The sequence below is a fragment of the Polypterus senegalus genome, chromosome 5 (genome assembly GCF_016835505.1).
Source record: "Polypterus senegalus isolate Bchr_013 chromosome 5, ASM1683550v1, whole genome shotgun sequence".
In the NCBI taxonomy this organism is placed as follows: Eukaryota; Metazoa; Chordata; class Cladistia; order Polypteriformes; family Polypteridae; genus Polypterus; species Polypterus senegalus.
Genome location: NC_053158.1, coordinates 9,301,196 through 9,317,095, shown reverse-complemented (window position 1 = coordinate 9,317,095; position 15,900 = coordinate 9,301,196). Strand labels below are relative to the sequence as shown.

The window sequence follows — 15,900 nt, the reverse complement described above, 5'->3', positions numbered from 1 at the left end:
GAGAGTTTGTTTCTTTGTATTATAATTGATTATTGATCCAATTCATTCAAATAACATCACTGATAAGTTTGCAGATGACACAACATTAATTGGGCTGATCCTGGATGGCGATGAGGTGGCCTACAGAGGAGATGTGTGGTTCTTGACAGAATGGTTTGGGTAACAGCCTGGAACTTAATCCCTAACAAAACCAAAGACCTCATCTATACTAATAAAAGGCAAAGCCCTCACTGACTGACTCACTGACTGACTCACTGACTCATCACTAATTCTCCAACTTCCCGTATTGGTAGAAGGCTGAAATTTGGCAGGCTCATTCCTTACAGCTTCCTTACAAAAGTTGGGCAGGTTTCATTTCGAAATTCTATGCGTAACGGTCATAACTGGAAGCTATTTTTCTGCATATACTGTAATAATGGAGTTGAGCTCGAAAGCCGTGGAGGGGAGGAGTTTCGTGTGACATCATCACGCCTCCCACGTAATCACGCAGTATGTAGAAAACCAGGAAGAACTCCAAAAACCGATGAAGAAAACATACATTATATAATTAAGAAGGCAGCGAAACAATTAGAAGCGAGCGAGTGACATATAAAACCATATTCAGCGGCTCACGTGAACTGACAACAGTTCCAAAGAGTGCTGAACAAAAAATGAATTAGACTGCTACGCTCAAATAGACAAACTACACGCGGCGTCCGAAGTTCAATTCCCGAAAGGGGGTGTAGTGAGTATATACGTGTGCTTCCCGATTCATTTTAGCCTCACATCCCCTTGGTTTGAGACGTATGAAAAAATATGCGGTTAACGCAGAAAGTTTGAATTGCGCGGTCACATTTGAAAAAATATATCTTTTCAACTTCTATTTAGTCAACACTTAGCATATTCATATGTAAGGCTGCTGCGCAACTCACCACGCCTCCCATGTAATTGACTGGCTTCCCATATAAGGCCATTCTTTGCTGCGGTGTCTTTATTGGTTTCCTTGCTTCAACAAGGAAGCAGCTTTCTCACAGCTTCTGCGCTGTTTTATAAACAAACGACAATACGAAAGTCATTTATCCTTGCTTCGCCAACGAGGCAACCTTTTTATTTAATCCACGGGTTCTGTGCTGTTTTATTGTTCATTTGTTACGATTATTATACTTATTGTGTACGTATTTTACACTTAGTTTACTGTTCAAGTACCCATTTCCTTTATTTAATCCGCGGCTTTTCTGCTGTTGTTTTGTTCATTTATTACAATTATATTTATTTCATTCACTTTCTTTCAGGCAAAGAATGTTACGTTATTTTTAAAATGTTTCCTTTTCTTTTTCATAACTTCTTTAACACACTACTTCTCCCCTGCGAAGCGCGGGTATTCTGCTAGTGAATCACTTACCATAAAGGGGGAGGAAGTACAAAAAACCCCTGCCTTTAAATTTTTTGGACCTTATATCCTGGAGCAGGGGTCACCAAGTCCAGTCCTGGAGGACCACCAGTGGCTGCAGGTTTTCATTCTAACCCTTTTTTTAAATGAGTGCCCTGTGTGTGCTGTTAATTAACTTCTTGTGAATTCACTTGAATTAAATTGATTTTTTTTACGATTTTTTCGTCTTTCCTCTGAATTGTTTCTTTTCTTTCCTTAAATGGCACCCAAACAGAAATGAAATGTGAAGTGAAGGAACCAACAGAAGACCAACTCAGTCAGGGCCTCAAAATCCAACCAATTTCACTCCAGTTGCTTAATGAGGGGCCAATTCTTGTCGTTAATTAAACTTATTCTTTAATTCTGTGACTTGTTGCTGCTCTCGTGGTGCATTAGTAGACATTTCTGAAATTGTTGTTTTTCTCTTCCTAAGAGCAGAGTTAAAATGTTTTGTGGACCTGAGCAGATCGACATTTCCGAGACCTTCACCTTTCTTTATTTTCAGATATTGTATGATGGACACCAGTTGTTTTGGCTCATTTTGTATCTCATTATTATTTGGCTGCTAATTAAGGAAAAAGAAACAACTGAGGGTTCTGAGTCTTCAAGAACAAGTCAATTAAAATGAGTTCAAAAGAAGTTAATTAGGAGCAAAAACAGGACACTAATTAAGAAAAGGGTTAGAATGAAAACCTGCAGCCATGGTGGTCCTCCAGGACCGTAGTTGGCGACCCCTGTCCTGGAGGATGTCTCATGGATGACATAAACCAGTGTTTCTCAACCTTATTGGGGTCATGACCCACTTTTTTCCATATCAGCTCCCATATCAGTGTTTCCGTCAGAACTGGGGGGGTCCTTCTTTGTGAATCGAGTGTGATCATTCGAGAGGGAGCGGGATTGACCACTATAAGCAATACCAATCCCGACCCACCACTGGCAGCCCATGACGCTACTCAAAAGTGCGTCCTGACCCGGGGGTTGATTAATCAAGAAGGCTCTTCAGTGGCTTTATTTTCTCACAACATTAAAGAAATGAATTTGTCTGAGCAGATGATGATGTTCTTCTGCCAATGTTCCATACAGGATGTCCTCAGTCTCTGACTGAATGGTATTCAGAATAAGAAGGCCCTCCAAAGGGTCTGCACAAAAGATTATTAGATCTCAGCTTCATCAGTGGATGACATCTGCCTTTCCCATTGCCTCCTTCACCAAAAATTCAAGGTACCCCAGTTACAATCTGTTCATCCAATAGGCCTCTGGCAGGCTTTTCTGGACTCTGTATGCCCAGACCTCTAGGCTCACGAGCTGTCCACAGGCTGTTATTGGACCAAATGCAGTACTAAATGAGTATAATTCATCAGTGTCGTGATTTAGGCTGAAAACTGATACTTCATAGCCTTTCTCTTTAAGAGAAGCCATATTGTGTGCCATTGTCAGGGTCACGTTCCTCATTTCTAGGGGGGGGGAACTCCGGGGTTGTAGCCTTGACTTAATCAATAACCGGCATAAAAGGTCAGTCTTTCACTGGGAACCTTATCCGATCTGTGGATAAAATCCTTACTTTGATCTATTGTGTGTTTTTTCTTCTTGTATCGCCTGGTATTGTCTTATTGCCTGTTCTGTCACGTTGCTTTTGCCTCTCGTCTGGGTTTCGGTCGCTGCGGTTTATTTTGCTGGCTTCTCCCAGTTTACTCAAAAAATCAGATCCTAATGAATGACCCCAAAATGAGGCGTGTTTTAAGAGACATGAGAGACATGCAAGTAGGGAATTGCAGGCATCTATAGAACCACTAGGGGGACGGAGGTGAGTCAGTTGACGTTCGCAGTTAAAGCCTTGACAAATTCGACTCTCGCTTCAGGTTGTAGCCACCACCATGATCCTCAGATTTCACATCTGATTCGTTTTTCGGGAGACCCTAATGAGTGTCGGGGTTTCTTAAATAAATGTTGAATGGTCTTTGAAGTCCAGCCTAAAACATATCAAGATGATCGGACTATTGTTTGTAATATTGCTTCTAGACAAAAAACCTCTGAAATGGGCTTCTGTTATGTATGATCCTAAGAGTTAGTGCTGTTTTTCTTTGTCCCGATTCAGCAGGAAAACTGAAGAACTGATTTTGTGAGTAAACTGGGAAAAGTGGGCAAAAGGCAAGACAAAAGAAAATAAAAATAAACTGTGGCGTCCGTAACCCAGACGAGAGAGACAAAATCAAGGTCAAAGAACAAGCAATAAGTCAAAACCAGGCAATACAAGAAGAGAAAACACACAATAGATCAAAATGAAATTAAGAATTTTATCCGCTGATAAGGTAAGGTTCCTGGTAAAGGCCTGATCTTTTATGCCGGTTTTTGATTAAGTCAAGGTCATGACTCTGGAGACCCCGCCCCTAGAAATAAGTGGCGTGACCCTGACACAATATGGCTACTCGTAAAGAAAAAACGCAACAAAGCATCAATCTCTAGCCTAAATCATAACAATCAGTCCTCACTTTAACCCTATGCACGTCTTATTTTATTGGCTGAACCTTCTTGCAATCAAATTCACCAGGTATGTTCAGGCAATTTGGTCGTACACTGCCATTTCTGTCAGTTTCAACATCTGATGACCAGTTCCCATTGTCCTCACTATTGCTTGTTTCAAGTAAAGGTTTACTTTCAGTTTGTTTTAAAACTGGCTTTACAGCTTTTTGTTTACATGCCATTGTGTTTTGTTTGAAAGCTCCACCCTAATCATGAATATTGATGAGTTACTATAGAGTGGCAAAACGCATAGGAAAATCTGTACTGAGAGTGAAAGGGAAGATCTACAGGACGGTAGTGAGACCAGCTATGTTATATGGGCTGGAGACAGTGGCACAGGAGACAGAGTTGGAGGTTGCAGAGTTAAAGATGTTAAGATTTTCATTGGGTGTGACGAGGATGGACAGGATTAGAAATGAGGACATTAGAGGATCAGCTCAGTGTGGACGGTTGGGAGACAAAGCCAGAGAGGTGAGATTGTGTTGGTTTGGACATGTGCAGAGGAGAGACGCTGGGTATATTGGGAAAAGGATACCAAGGATAGCGCTGCCAGGTAAGAGAAAATGAGGAAGGCCTATGGGAAGGTTTATGAATGTGGTGAGAGAGGACATGAAGGTGATGTAACAGAGAAGACAGGAAGATATGGAAAAAAAATGATCCGCTGTGGCAACCACTAATGGAAGAAGCCGAAAGGAGAAGATGATTTCAAGAGCTTTTGTAAAAAGTCAAATTTCCCCTGGAGACAAATAAAGTTCTATGTATCTGTTGATAAAGGGGAAGAGAGGGAGGAAAGGAGTCAGGTGGAGAACTTTGTTTCTTGGTGCAACCAGAATGGTCTGCAATGTCTATCAGGTAGTGTCAGAAAAGTCAAACTAAATCCACTGTCAAGTCAAGTCAAGTTGAGGAGCATGCACTGGTACAGATTGTTGCCGCACCCACTACATGACGAAACAACTCAGGATCCCGGTTTGCAACCCCCCAGGCAGACACGCGGTCCAGTTCCACGCTCCAGAAATGACCCGCTATCTAGTGTGACATGGGCGGCCCCTTGGCCTGGTCCAGCCACTTGGGTCCCCAACAATGAGGATCTTACAAGTTGGATCACCCTCGGGGAAACACGCCACATGGCCGTAGTGCCGTAACTGGCACTTCCTCACAATGCAGGTAATATGCCTCATTCGGGACTCCATGAGCAACACAAAGTCAAACCAACAGTACCCAAGGATTTTCCGGAGAAACACAGTACCAAAGGAGTCCAGTCTTCGTCTCAGGTCACTGGATAGCGTCCATGTCTCGCAATCATATAGCAAGACAGGAGGCACCAGGACTCTAAAGCCTTGGACCTTTGTCCGTTTGCAGAGATATCAGGAGCGCCACACACTCCTTTCCAGTGACCTCATGAACCCCCATGTTCTCCCAATCTGTCTACTGACTTCATAGGAAGAGTTACTGAGACATGAATGTCACTGTTTGAGGTAAGCAAACCTCTTGATGAGGTCAACACTCTCTCTGCAGGTAGACACACAGCTGATGGCTGTTCCCAGGAGGTCATTAAAGGCCTGGATGTTGGTGTTTATCAGTACACTCGCAAGCCCAGACACTCAGACTCCTCATTCAGTCTCTCGAGTACCCCAATCAGAGCCTCCATTGACTCCGTGAAGATCACAGCATTGTCAGCAAAGTCAAGATCCGTAAATCTTTCTTCACCAACAGATGCCCCACAGCCGCTGGGCCCCACGACCTTACCCAACACCCAGTCCATGCAAGCATTGAACAGAGTATGTGCAGAACACACTGCTGACGGACCCCAGAATCAACTGGGAAAAACACAGAGGTCCTGCCTCCACTCTGCACAGTACTCACAGAACCAGTGTACAGGCCGGCCATGATATCCAGCAACCTCGAGGAGATCCCTCAAACCGTCAGGATGTCCCACAGGGCAGCTCGATCAACTGAGTCGAAGACTTACGAAAATTAACAAAGGCTGCAAAGAAACTCTCCTGATATTCGCGTTTGTACTCCATGAGAACCCTCAGCGAGCAAGTGATTACGGATCCTATTGAGGACAACCCTAGCAAGAACCTTACCTGGTACCCGAGAGCAGTGTTATCCCCCTGTAGTTGCTGCAATCCAGGCAATCACCCTGGATTATTTATTGTTAATGAAACAATAAAACGTGAAAACTTCCAAGGGGGTTTATACTCCTTATAGGCACTGTAGTTGAACCACCTATAGCTGCAGTGACTACAAACAAACACTTCCATTACTCTACTGTACCTACAGGCAGGTCTTTCTGACTTTGCCGAGGTAAGTTGTACCACTCCTGAAAGAGAGAAGTCACTCCTTCTAAATGTCACTCTCTTTTTCCATCCACAGCTCAGAGAAGCCACCGAGTGAGGGCAACTAATTCAGGCCACAGTGCCCAGACCTGGCACCACCACTTCCACTCAGGGCTCTGTAAAACCTGACAGTCCCCAGATGATGATATCTGATTTTGGAACCCTATTCTGACCTGGAGTAAGGTTCTTTGAAAGGTCAAGGTGTAGGTAAATCTCCCTAAAACAGGAGCTGATATTCTCACTTTGTTTGTTGGACACTCAGCTGGTGCCCCTACAATTCAAAACAGCTTGTAATATTCTGTCCATCATTCAATGAAAAAAGCCTAATTAATCGAAAACTATCTCCGTCCATATTCGTTTTTTCACATCGTTTCCGCAAGTATCTGTGTCCACACTAAAACGACCAAAAACACGCACAATGCAGTCGTCTGCTTTCACTGTGCATATGTGTGGGAAAGACATCTCACCCAAAACCAGCAATCCCTGATGGTAACGCTGCTGGGCTCCTCACTTATCACAAAACTGTAGTGATAAGTAAATCATCTGCCTTTTTTCACATGTAAGCAGCTCTCAGACTGTACAGAACTCAATTTAGATTTTAGATGTGTACAGGTAAGCAACACAACTAGTGCCCTAGAAAGCACCTCCTCTATACCCACTTTGCGAGAATATGTTTTTCTTCCATGAAGGGTGACCAATTAAGGAATGAGATGCAGGATTCAATCAGGGAAGGGTGACATAATAAGCATGAACCAATCAGAGCGTGATTAGCGTCTGTGTTTTTTCGAAAAACTGCGATGTCTGCTTTCCATACCACAGTAATGTGGCAGCGTTTTCAGAAGTATACGGCTATGAAGAGCGTTTTCAGAAGTTGAAAAACGTTGGGGTAGTGTGAGTAAAATCAAGGTCTGCATTTTTAAATGAGGACGTACAATTTTATTTGTGTCCCATCCACACTTGGTTCCTGTCTTATACTAATTGTTATCAGGGCAGGGGCTGACCAGCAAGTAATTAAAATGGGCCTAGAAAAAAGATTTATGGACGGATGGATGTTTTATTCAATAAAACTGCAAGCAGTTTTTTGATTTGATCACTTTGGTTCAATTAATAAATTAATGGACAAGGTTACCTGCAATGTCATTGAGGGATTCCCAGCCTGAGTAGGCCCACATTCCTTGGTAGACGGCTTCTGCAATATCAGATGCACCGGCCAACTGTCCTGAGAAACCACTTTCTAGTATGTATGTTTTGCCTTTGCCGAGCTGGACCACCCCAGCAATAACAATGGTGCTCAAGGCTGAGAGCTTCAGAGTGGTGAAAACATTCTGCAGCCTTAAGGCCCACGTAGCATTCAGAGAGTTGATGGTACAGAGCAGCAGCAAGACGGTGACGGCAAGACCTTTCTTGATCATGTCTGGTGATGAGCATTCAGAGTAGAATGGCTGCAAGGCATACTCAGTGAAGGTGAAGGCTTGAGTTGCCAGTGATGCTGGACTAAGTAGAAATGAACTTGTCCAAATATAGATGAATGCAGGAACAGATCCAAGAGCTCTCTTGATATAAATGTACGAGCCTCCGGAAGAAGGCAGAGTGACTCCCAGTTCGGCGTAACAGAATGCCGCCATCAGGGAGAGCAAGCCAGAAGCCACCCAGACAGAAAGAGCCATGGCCACGTTGTGATGAGAGTAATGGATCACCCCGGTGGGAGAGATGAATATGCCTGAGCCGATGATAACTCCCAGGATTAAATTAAATCCTTCATAATATCCAATATTTTTCTTGAAATGCACGGTGTCTGCATTCAGATCGTTGGAAACTCGGGGATTAGAGTTCTCTGCTGCTTCCATTTTCAACAAGGTTAGAAACTCTAAAAATCAGCTTTAGTTCAAGCAACTATTTAATGTTTATGAAAGTTAAACATTAGCTAGAATAAACTGAAATACGGTTACAGCAGTTAACAATTGTGAGCGCTTGGATAACATCAGCCTGCTTGTAATTGACTGAAATAACACACAATCACAGCCATGAACATCATTTACCAGAAAAGAGCAAATAAGCAAACAAAAAATGAGTTTATTTTAACTGAGATAAATGTTATAATACATGCAAAGTACTGACTGCAGACAAGGGACGGGGATCAGCTGGTTAGAAGGTCCTGGCATGGCAGTGCAATGGTTAGGTCACGACTTTTGGATGGATAGGCTCCAGCATCTCCACATTTCTGCTCGGAAGAAGAAGGTTTAGATGGTCAACGGACGGATGTGTGGATGGATGGATAGATGGACCCTTCCCACAATGCCCTTTTCTTTACTTTCATATGATTGTGGCAGGTTAGAACATTAGAAGAATCTAGATGAGAACAGGCCATTCAGCCCAACAATCCAATTGTGCTCTGTTTGGTTCATGCTTATTATGTCACCCTTCCCTGGTTGGATCCACTTATTTCTTCCAAAAAAAATATTAAGTCGAGTTTTGAAAGGCCCTAAAGTCTTAACGTCTACCACACTACTTGGTCGCTTATTCCAAGTACCTATCATTCGTTGTGTAAAGAAAAACTTCCTAATGTTTGTGTGAAATTTCCCCTTAACAAGTTTCCAACCATCTTGATCCACTCGACTGATTCCCTTCATAATTTTAAACAGGTCTCCTCTTAATCTTCTTTTTGCTTAAACTGTAAAGGCTGATTTCTTTTAATCTTTCCTCATAACTCATCCCCTGTAGCCCTGGAATCAGCCCAGTTGCTCTTCTCTGGACCTGTTCTTGTGCTGCTATGTCCTTTTTGTAGCCTGGAGACCAAAACTACACACAGGACTCCAGATGAGGCCTCACCAGTGTGTTACAAAGCTTCAGCAGAACCTCCTGTGACTTGTACTGCACACATCAAGGCGCTATATAACTTGACATTCTGTTAGCCTTCTTAATGGCTTATGAACACTGTCTGGTAGTTGATAGCGTAGAGTCAACTACGACTCCTAAATCCTTCTCATAAGGTGTAAGCCCATTATGTATTCAGATCTCGCATTTTTACTTTCCACGTGTAATATCTGGTGTAATATTAGCCTTATGGTGGCTTTGAGGCTAGGGATCTGCGCTGGCAATCGGAAGGTTGCTGGTTTGAATCCCATAAATGCCAAAAGGGACTCTGCTCTGTTGAGCCCTTGAGCAAGGGCCTTATCCTGCAATTGCTGAGCGCTTTGAGTAGTGAGAAAAGTGCTATATAAATGCAAAGAGTTATTATTATTTTACATTTACTGACATTAAATTTCATCTGCCATAAATCTGCTCAAGCCTTTCTGCTGTCCAAGTCCCTCTGTAATGATATAACAGATTCCAAATTATCTGCTAATCTACCTATCCTGGAATCATCAGCGAACTTAACACTAGAATTACCAGAGCCTATGAAAAAGCTCATAGATCTGTCCCACCTTAAATGGCTTCGCACCTCTCCATCAGCGTCTTTTGTCCTGTAAATGTGTGGATAAGCAGCAAACAGCAAGCAGTCGGCTATCACATCCACCACCCCACACAGTTTTCTCAGTTCAAGTCTGTTTACCTGCATGTCAGTTGCTTGGAGGTGTATAGAGTGAGAAGTCAAACAAAATGACACCTTTTATAAATACTATGTCGTTATTTGGAACCCATGCATTTCATATGTGCTCCGTGTCTACAGCAGTCTATGCAAACACATCGTTAAAACAGAAACGTTTTTCATGTTTTAGTAATAATTGACAAAATGTAGACATGAAGTGTGTAATGTGTGAAGCCTGAAGTGCAAATGTCAGTTAAACACTTTCACAAAAGGTACAAATATAACAGAAGAAGTGCGCTTTTATTCAAAAATACAACTGCAGAAAAAGAACCGCGTTAGGGTGCGACTTTGACATGCATTTACTACAACTGCTTTGGTGAAGCAACGGTATCAGCTGTTGATTGGTAATCAGAACTTCATGGGTTCGATCTCCGACGAGTCCATTTTGAGAAGTAAGTTGCTCTTATTCTTACTATTTTAGAATAAAAACATACATTTGATTTTAGTCTGTAACAGCCGGTGTAAATGTATGATGCTTGTAAAGGTTAGCTTTGTTTTTTTTATTCAGTTTCATTCTCTCAGTCGCATTCCGGAAACTTTCCTGTCAAAGCAAACATCTACACGGGGAATCTCCGTTAGCTTGACTACCACCTCCTTTACAATACAAAACATTTATTTCGATAGCACATTTTCGTACAAAGGGTGGAGCTTTACAAGATGTCAAAGAGTAATGCCATTCAACATCGCATAACACATTTAAGCAGTTCTTTATCGAATTAAAAATATAAATAAATTGACTTAGATTTTACGCGAAGGGTCCCATGGCAGGTTCGGGTGTCTGATTTCATTGAAACATTCAAACGTCACGGTTGGCTGCACAGGACTTTGACCAGGTGGTGGTAACAGAAAGCACCATCACAGAAGAATGGGTAAAGAAAACAAGGAAGAGTAAAGAGCCAATTTTGGAGAGTTAATGTTAAATTTACTGAAGTGTGCCCACTTAATTTCAATAGAATATCAGTTTTTCATAGTTACTTAGAATGTGGCATAAGTTAACATGAAACAGAACGTTCTTGGCTGTATCTTTATAACAGAGTATTAATTAATCTAGTGAGGACAAAGTCTCACTGCACCGGGCCATCTTGTCAGCATCATAGGTCCCCAAGCAAAGTAGTGGGCTGGAGCCCCAGTTCTGATAGCAAAACTCAAACAAATGTAGGCATCAGAAACATGGTGGGCCCCTATGCTCCTGGGGCTCCTGGCCAGTGCCCATATGTTAAAATGGCATGCATGGACTGTTAGATACAATTGCAGTTTGCAAACAGAAGATTGGCAAGTATAAGAGTTGAATTTGAACCCTGGTCCAATGTGCACCTGGCATGTGTCTCATGTCCATCTGAGCTGATGCTTAAAGGATGAAGCTATTATAGTATTATTCACTACTAGCCAACCCGCGGCGTAGCATACGCCGCATAATCAGGCCGCTTTTTAAATGATTTTTAAACACAGAGGAAAAAATAAACATTTGAAAAATCCGTAATTTAATAAACCACCAAGAAAAGTAACATTGCAACAATGCACGCCATGAAGCAACATACAATTGTCCGTGACTGAAAACCGGAGGAGCGCCGTCGCGATTTCTCCTTCCAAAGCGAAGGACGGGGTTGAACGGCGCTCATTCAGTACACACTGCCCGCTTATGTGCCCGCCCCAACTCCCTACCTGAGTCGCTGCCTGTGTACAGTCCACACGCACCTGTGAGTCACGTTGACTGTTAATTTTCCAAACACCGCCTCAGTCGGTTTCCACATTGATTTTTCATTGTTCTTTGCGGTTCCGGCTGCTTTTTTATAAATAATCCACCAAGTCACCCGACCATGGGGGGCTTTACAAAGGGCAGGGACGTAATCAGTGCAAGCGTATGACCCGCACGTACTGGGAATTTCTTGTTCGTGGGGAACAATTGGAAGCTACGGTCTCCATCACGAATGGGGTTCAACGGCTTACCCATGCCAGGTAGACACACGTTGATCCATCCAGTGTAGTGCGTGCAGTACCGGACATACAAGTGCATAACCTGTTAATGCTCAATCTCACGTGGCTGAAAGCCACTTGTCCCTCTAAGAATTTGGACGCCGACCGCTGTTGGGCGTGTAACTATTTAGCAGGCGGGAGTCTTTTTTGGAAATAACCAGCCAAAGCGCTACACAAACTAAGAACTGCCATGAACCACCACCCACAGAATCGAGAAAGAGCTATCAGTCTGTCAATCCTGTCCGTGTCCGGGCCAGGTGAGGTTTCCTGTGTTGAGTCAAATGAAGCGAAAGGCTCCACACCTGGTGGTGCCCTTCCGTCAATTCCTTTAAAGTTTCAGCCATACTCCCCCCTGAACCCAAAGACTTTGGTTACCCGGTTGCCTGCCCGGCGGCGTCATTCCCATTCCCATCCGCCTGTTGTGGAGCCTGCATTGGTGAAGCAGGTGAGACGGTAATGAAACAGAGGCACAGGGCTTATTGGTTTTTAAAGACTGCTTCCTTCATTGGGTTTTAACCAATGCACGGAATGAACCAACACACAATCGTCCATGCGGCGCTCAGGGTGGAACGGGAGGAGAGGAGAAGGACGTCCACTCCGCTCCCTCCGTCATGCTAGTCTGCTGATTTCTCATTCAGTACGCACTGCCCGCTCATGTGCCCACCTCCAACTTGTCACTCGAGTCGTTGCCGTCTTTGTACAGTCCAGATGCACCTGTGACTCACGTAGACTTTTCATTGCTCTGTGCGGTTTTGACTGCCTTTCTATATATAATCCACCAAGACACCCGACCACGGTGGGAGGGGGGTGTGTACAAAGTGCAGGAGTATCTAAGAAGACGCATGTTTGTCGCGGATGCGAATTGCTGTATGTAGCGTGTAAAACAGTTTGCTATAGTGCACGCGGTTGTGTGTCGTAACCGAAAACTCGTTTTTTAAAGACTGCTCACTTCATTGTGTTTTAACCTCAGTTGTAAAGGAACGTTTTAAGGATCCCATGGGATACCCCTCGCAAACAGTTTTACACGCCACATATGGCGATTCACCTCCGCGAGAAACATGCCTCTATTAACAGTCAACGTGGGTCGGAGCTGCATGTGACCTCTACGACAGACGAATATAAATGACGCCGGTTTTTCTGTGTCGTCGTGTCCGAGTTGGTGGGCGTGGCTCTGTGAGTTGTTGTCGTATCCAATGGTCTTGGAGTTCCTGTGTGCGCCATAGGTGTCTCACTTGTCGGCGGCTTAGTGAATCCAAGCCCTTTCCGGCGTGCTTTCCATGGTTTTCTTGCCTTAGTGAATTATATATATAGATGATAAATACATTTTTTTTTGTTATTTTTTATATAACGTTTAGAAAATGTTCTATTTTAATGCTTAAGTACTAAGTTTACTGTTGATGTACCCAGCTGGATTATAAATTAGACTATTTGACAAACCAAGAGAATAACAGGATGAACATGCAAAATCTCACACATTTCTTAAAATTATAATAATAATAATATGTTTAAAAATCAGCATTGGTTTCCCTTAGACTTTCTCATACACTCAGTGTCACACACATGTGCATGAGAGGAATAATTCTGAACCAGAGCAGGAGATGGCAGAATGCACTGACTCTTTATCTTGCTTTTCTGAAGACCGTTCATGGGAAATTCCGCCTGGCCCTGATGACGTCAATTCTGGTTCTGACCCCTTTGACGTCACTTCTGGGTCCAAGCAAAGACCCTTTTGGTTCTGGCCCCTCCGATGTCACTTCCGGCCCTGAGCCTATGACTGAAGACCCTATCAGTTCCGGCCCCTTTGATGTCACTTCCTATACTGGCCCTAAAAAGCCACCACCTTTCCTCTATACCCTCAGTTTTGTTTGGGACTCTGATCTGTACACTTCAGTACATCAATTTATTCAATTTTACAGCCAGGAAACAACATACAGATGGCTTCTCCAAACCTTGCTATGGCTCTTTGTTGAGTTTGTGACATCAGATATGGGGATGGATATTTGAGGAGTAAACCGTAAGAAAATTCTTATTTTTTATGTTATGTACATTAAAGAACCAAATCAAAAACAAATCAAATCAAATTAATAATATATTGAACGATTAATGATTATAATAGTAAAGTGGATAAATTGAATAAAAGTTAAAGTACCAGTTCTGGTTGATGGAAATAGCCCAAAAGTTGACATAAATCTACGTTTTGTACCTAATACTTGTATGCAAAATTTGGTTAACCTAAGTGAAAGCGTACTTTAAGTTATCATTTTTACATACACAAAAACACTAACACAGACTTAATTCCAAAAATGGCATTTTCGGACTGGAGAGGTCAAAAACGAGATTAATCAAAATCTCAAAATGGAATTTTTGGACAATTACAATACTTTCCCTATACCTCATATATCAGAACGTCAGGGAGGTCTAAAACGTTGACATTCATCAAAATCTCAACATCGAAGTTTTGGATGATTACAATACTTTCCCTATACTTCAGCGTTTCTCAACCTTTAAGTATTTGCGACCTGAGTTTTCATAAGAGTTTTAATCGCGCCCCCCTAATGTTTTTTTGAAACCCTAATAAAATTTATGCCTATATTTTTTTGCTGCTGATACACCAATACAAGTTTTATTATACCTACTAAACTTTTATCGACATTTATCTAACTCTATATTTATTTTTCTAGCATCAGAATGTACAGTAGTTTAAGTTAATTTGTTTTGGTTTCAATAGTTGTATTTTTCATGTTTTCGATTCTTGTTTTCTTTTTTTCACATCTTCGCACATGGGGGTACGCCCCACAGGTTGAGAACCACAGCTATACTTCATATACGAGAAAGTAAAAAGTCACGTACACCCTAAGCTAACTGGACTTCCAAATCAACCTAGTGAATGGAGTTAATTTGTAGTTATTTAAAGTTTCAATGTTTGTCATGTCCCGTTAGCAAATGGCCGTAACCAATCATGTTAAACGTTTTCTGATTATGTCATGAATTTCTTTTTATGAGTAGCAATCTAATCAATGAATTGTATAAATATAGCATAGAGGACACTCTTTTCTTTGCAACACTTGCTAATAAGATATGCTGTTGCCTCTTGTAACATTTAGATAAAGAATAACGATTAACGCTTTCTCCGGCCTGTGCTTTATTGTTTAAATTGCGGCATTCCACTGGGGGGAGTCCATTAAAACATTTTCCTCCACACATGTAGTTTTCTGACTTTTTTGATATGAATGTTCTTCACGTAATATGACCGTGTGACCAAACTTAGAGAGAAATAAGCCTTCCACAGACTTTGCTTTAAGCAAGAACCTTTCTTTTCCTTGTAATATCAATTTTTTTCTCTACTATTTTTTTAGAACAATTAGAACAATCTAGACGAGAACAGGCCATTCAGCCCAACCAAGCTCGCCAGTCCTATCCACCTATTTCTTTCGAAAAACAAGAAAGTCAAGTTTTGAAAGTCCCTAACGTCTTACTGTCTACCACACTACTTTGTAGCTTATTCCGAGTGTCTATCGTTCTTTGTGTAGTTTTTGTGTGAGTTTTTATTAAAACTTTTGAAATGAAAATATTTGGTCTGTGTAATTATTTGAACACGTGCCACACTATTGCCAGAACTGTCCAATGAGGCAAACTAAAAGCAGGAGAAGTCTGGTAATTTGAGACAAACACAACTACAAATTTTACCAGAAAACAGCCGTCGGAGGACTTTTAACTACGATCTGAGGACTCGTATTCTCAAACTCGTCAACGAAAGAAAGAGAACAGAGCTAAAGAGGTGCTGTGCTTTACTCTTCTATTTATGCATGATGGGAACTGAAAACTAAAGACGCTGTTTCCAAACTTAAAGAGACTGTGACAGAATATAAAGTCTTCATAGATGATTGTTTCTGTCATTTGCATAGGATACAGAAGTTTCGACTTGCCTTTGCCAAATGAATGTTGCGATTGCGAGAACCCTCGTTTTCTGGAAACGCCATTCAGTTACTCGCATAGTTTTAAAGATGTCCTAATGGAGCCCAGGTGAGATCACAGGGAGTGATATGAGTACAGACTCAAATGAAGATCAC

General features: G+C 42.1%; 1 protein-coding gene across 1 annotated transcript in view; it reads right to left on the bottom strand.

The window, feature by feature from the left end:
* LOC120530129 (b(0,+)-type amino acid transporter 1-like) overlaps positions 1 to 8,102 on the bottom strand; it is a 96,040-nt gene extending 87,938 nt beyond the window's left edge. The window contains exon 1 of the mRNA XM_039754320.1: positions 7,397 to 8,102. Coding sequence (XP_039610254.1) covers positions 7,397 to 7,934 — 538 coding nt within the window. The 5' untranslated portion in view covers positions 7,935 to 8,102. The remainder of the gene's footprint in view (positions 1 to 7,396) is intronic.
* Between the last annotated feature and the right edge of the window lie 7,798 nt (positions 8,103 to 15,900).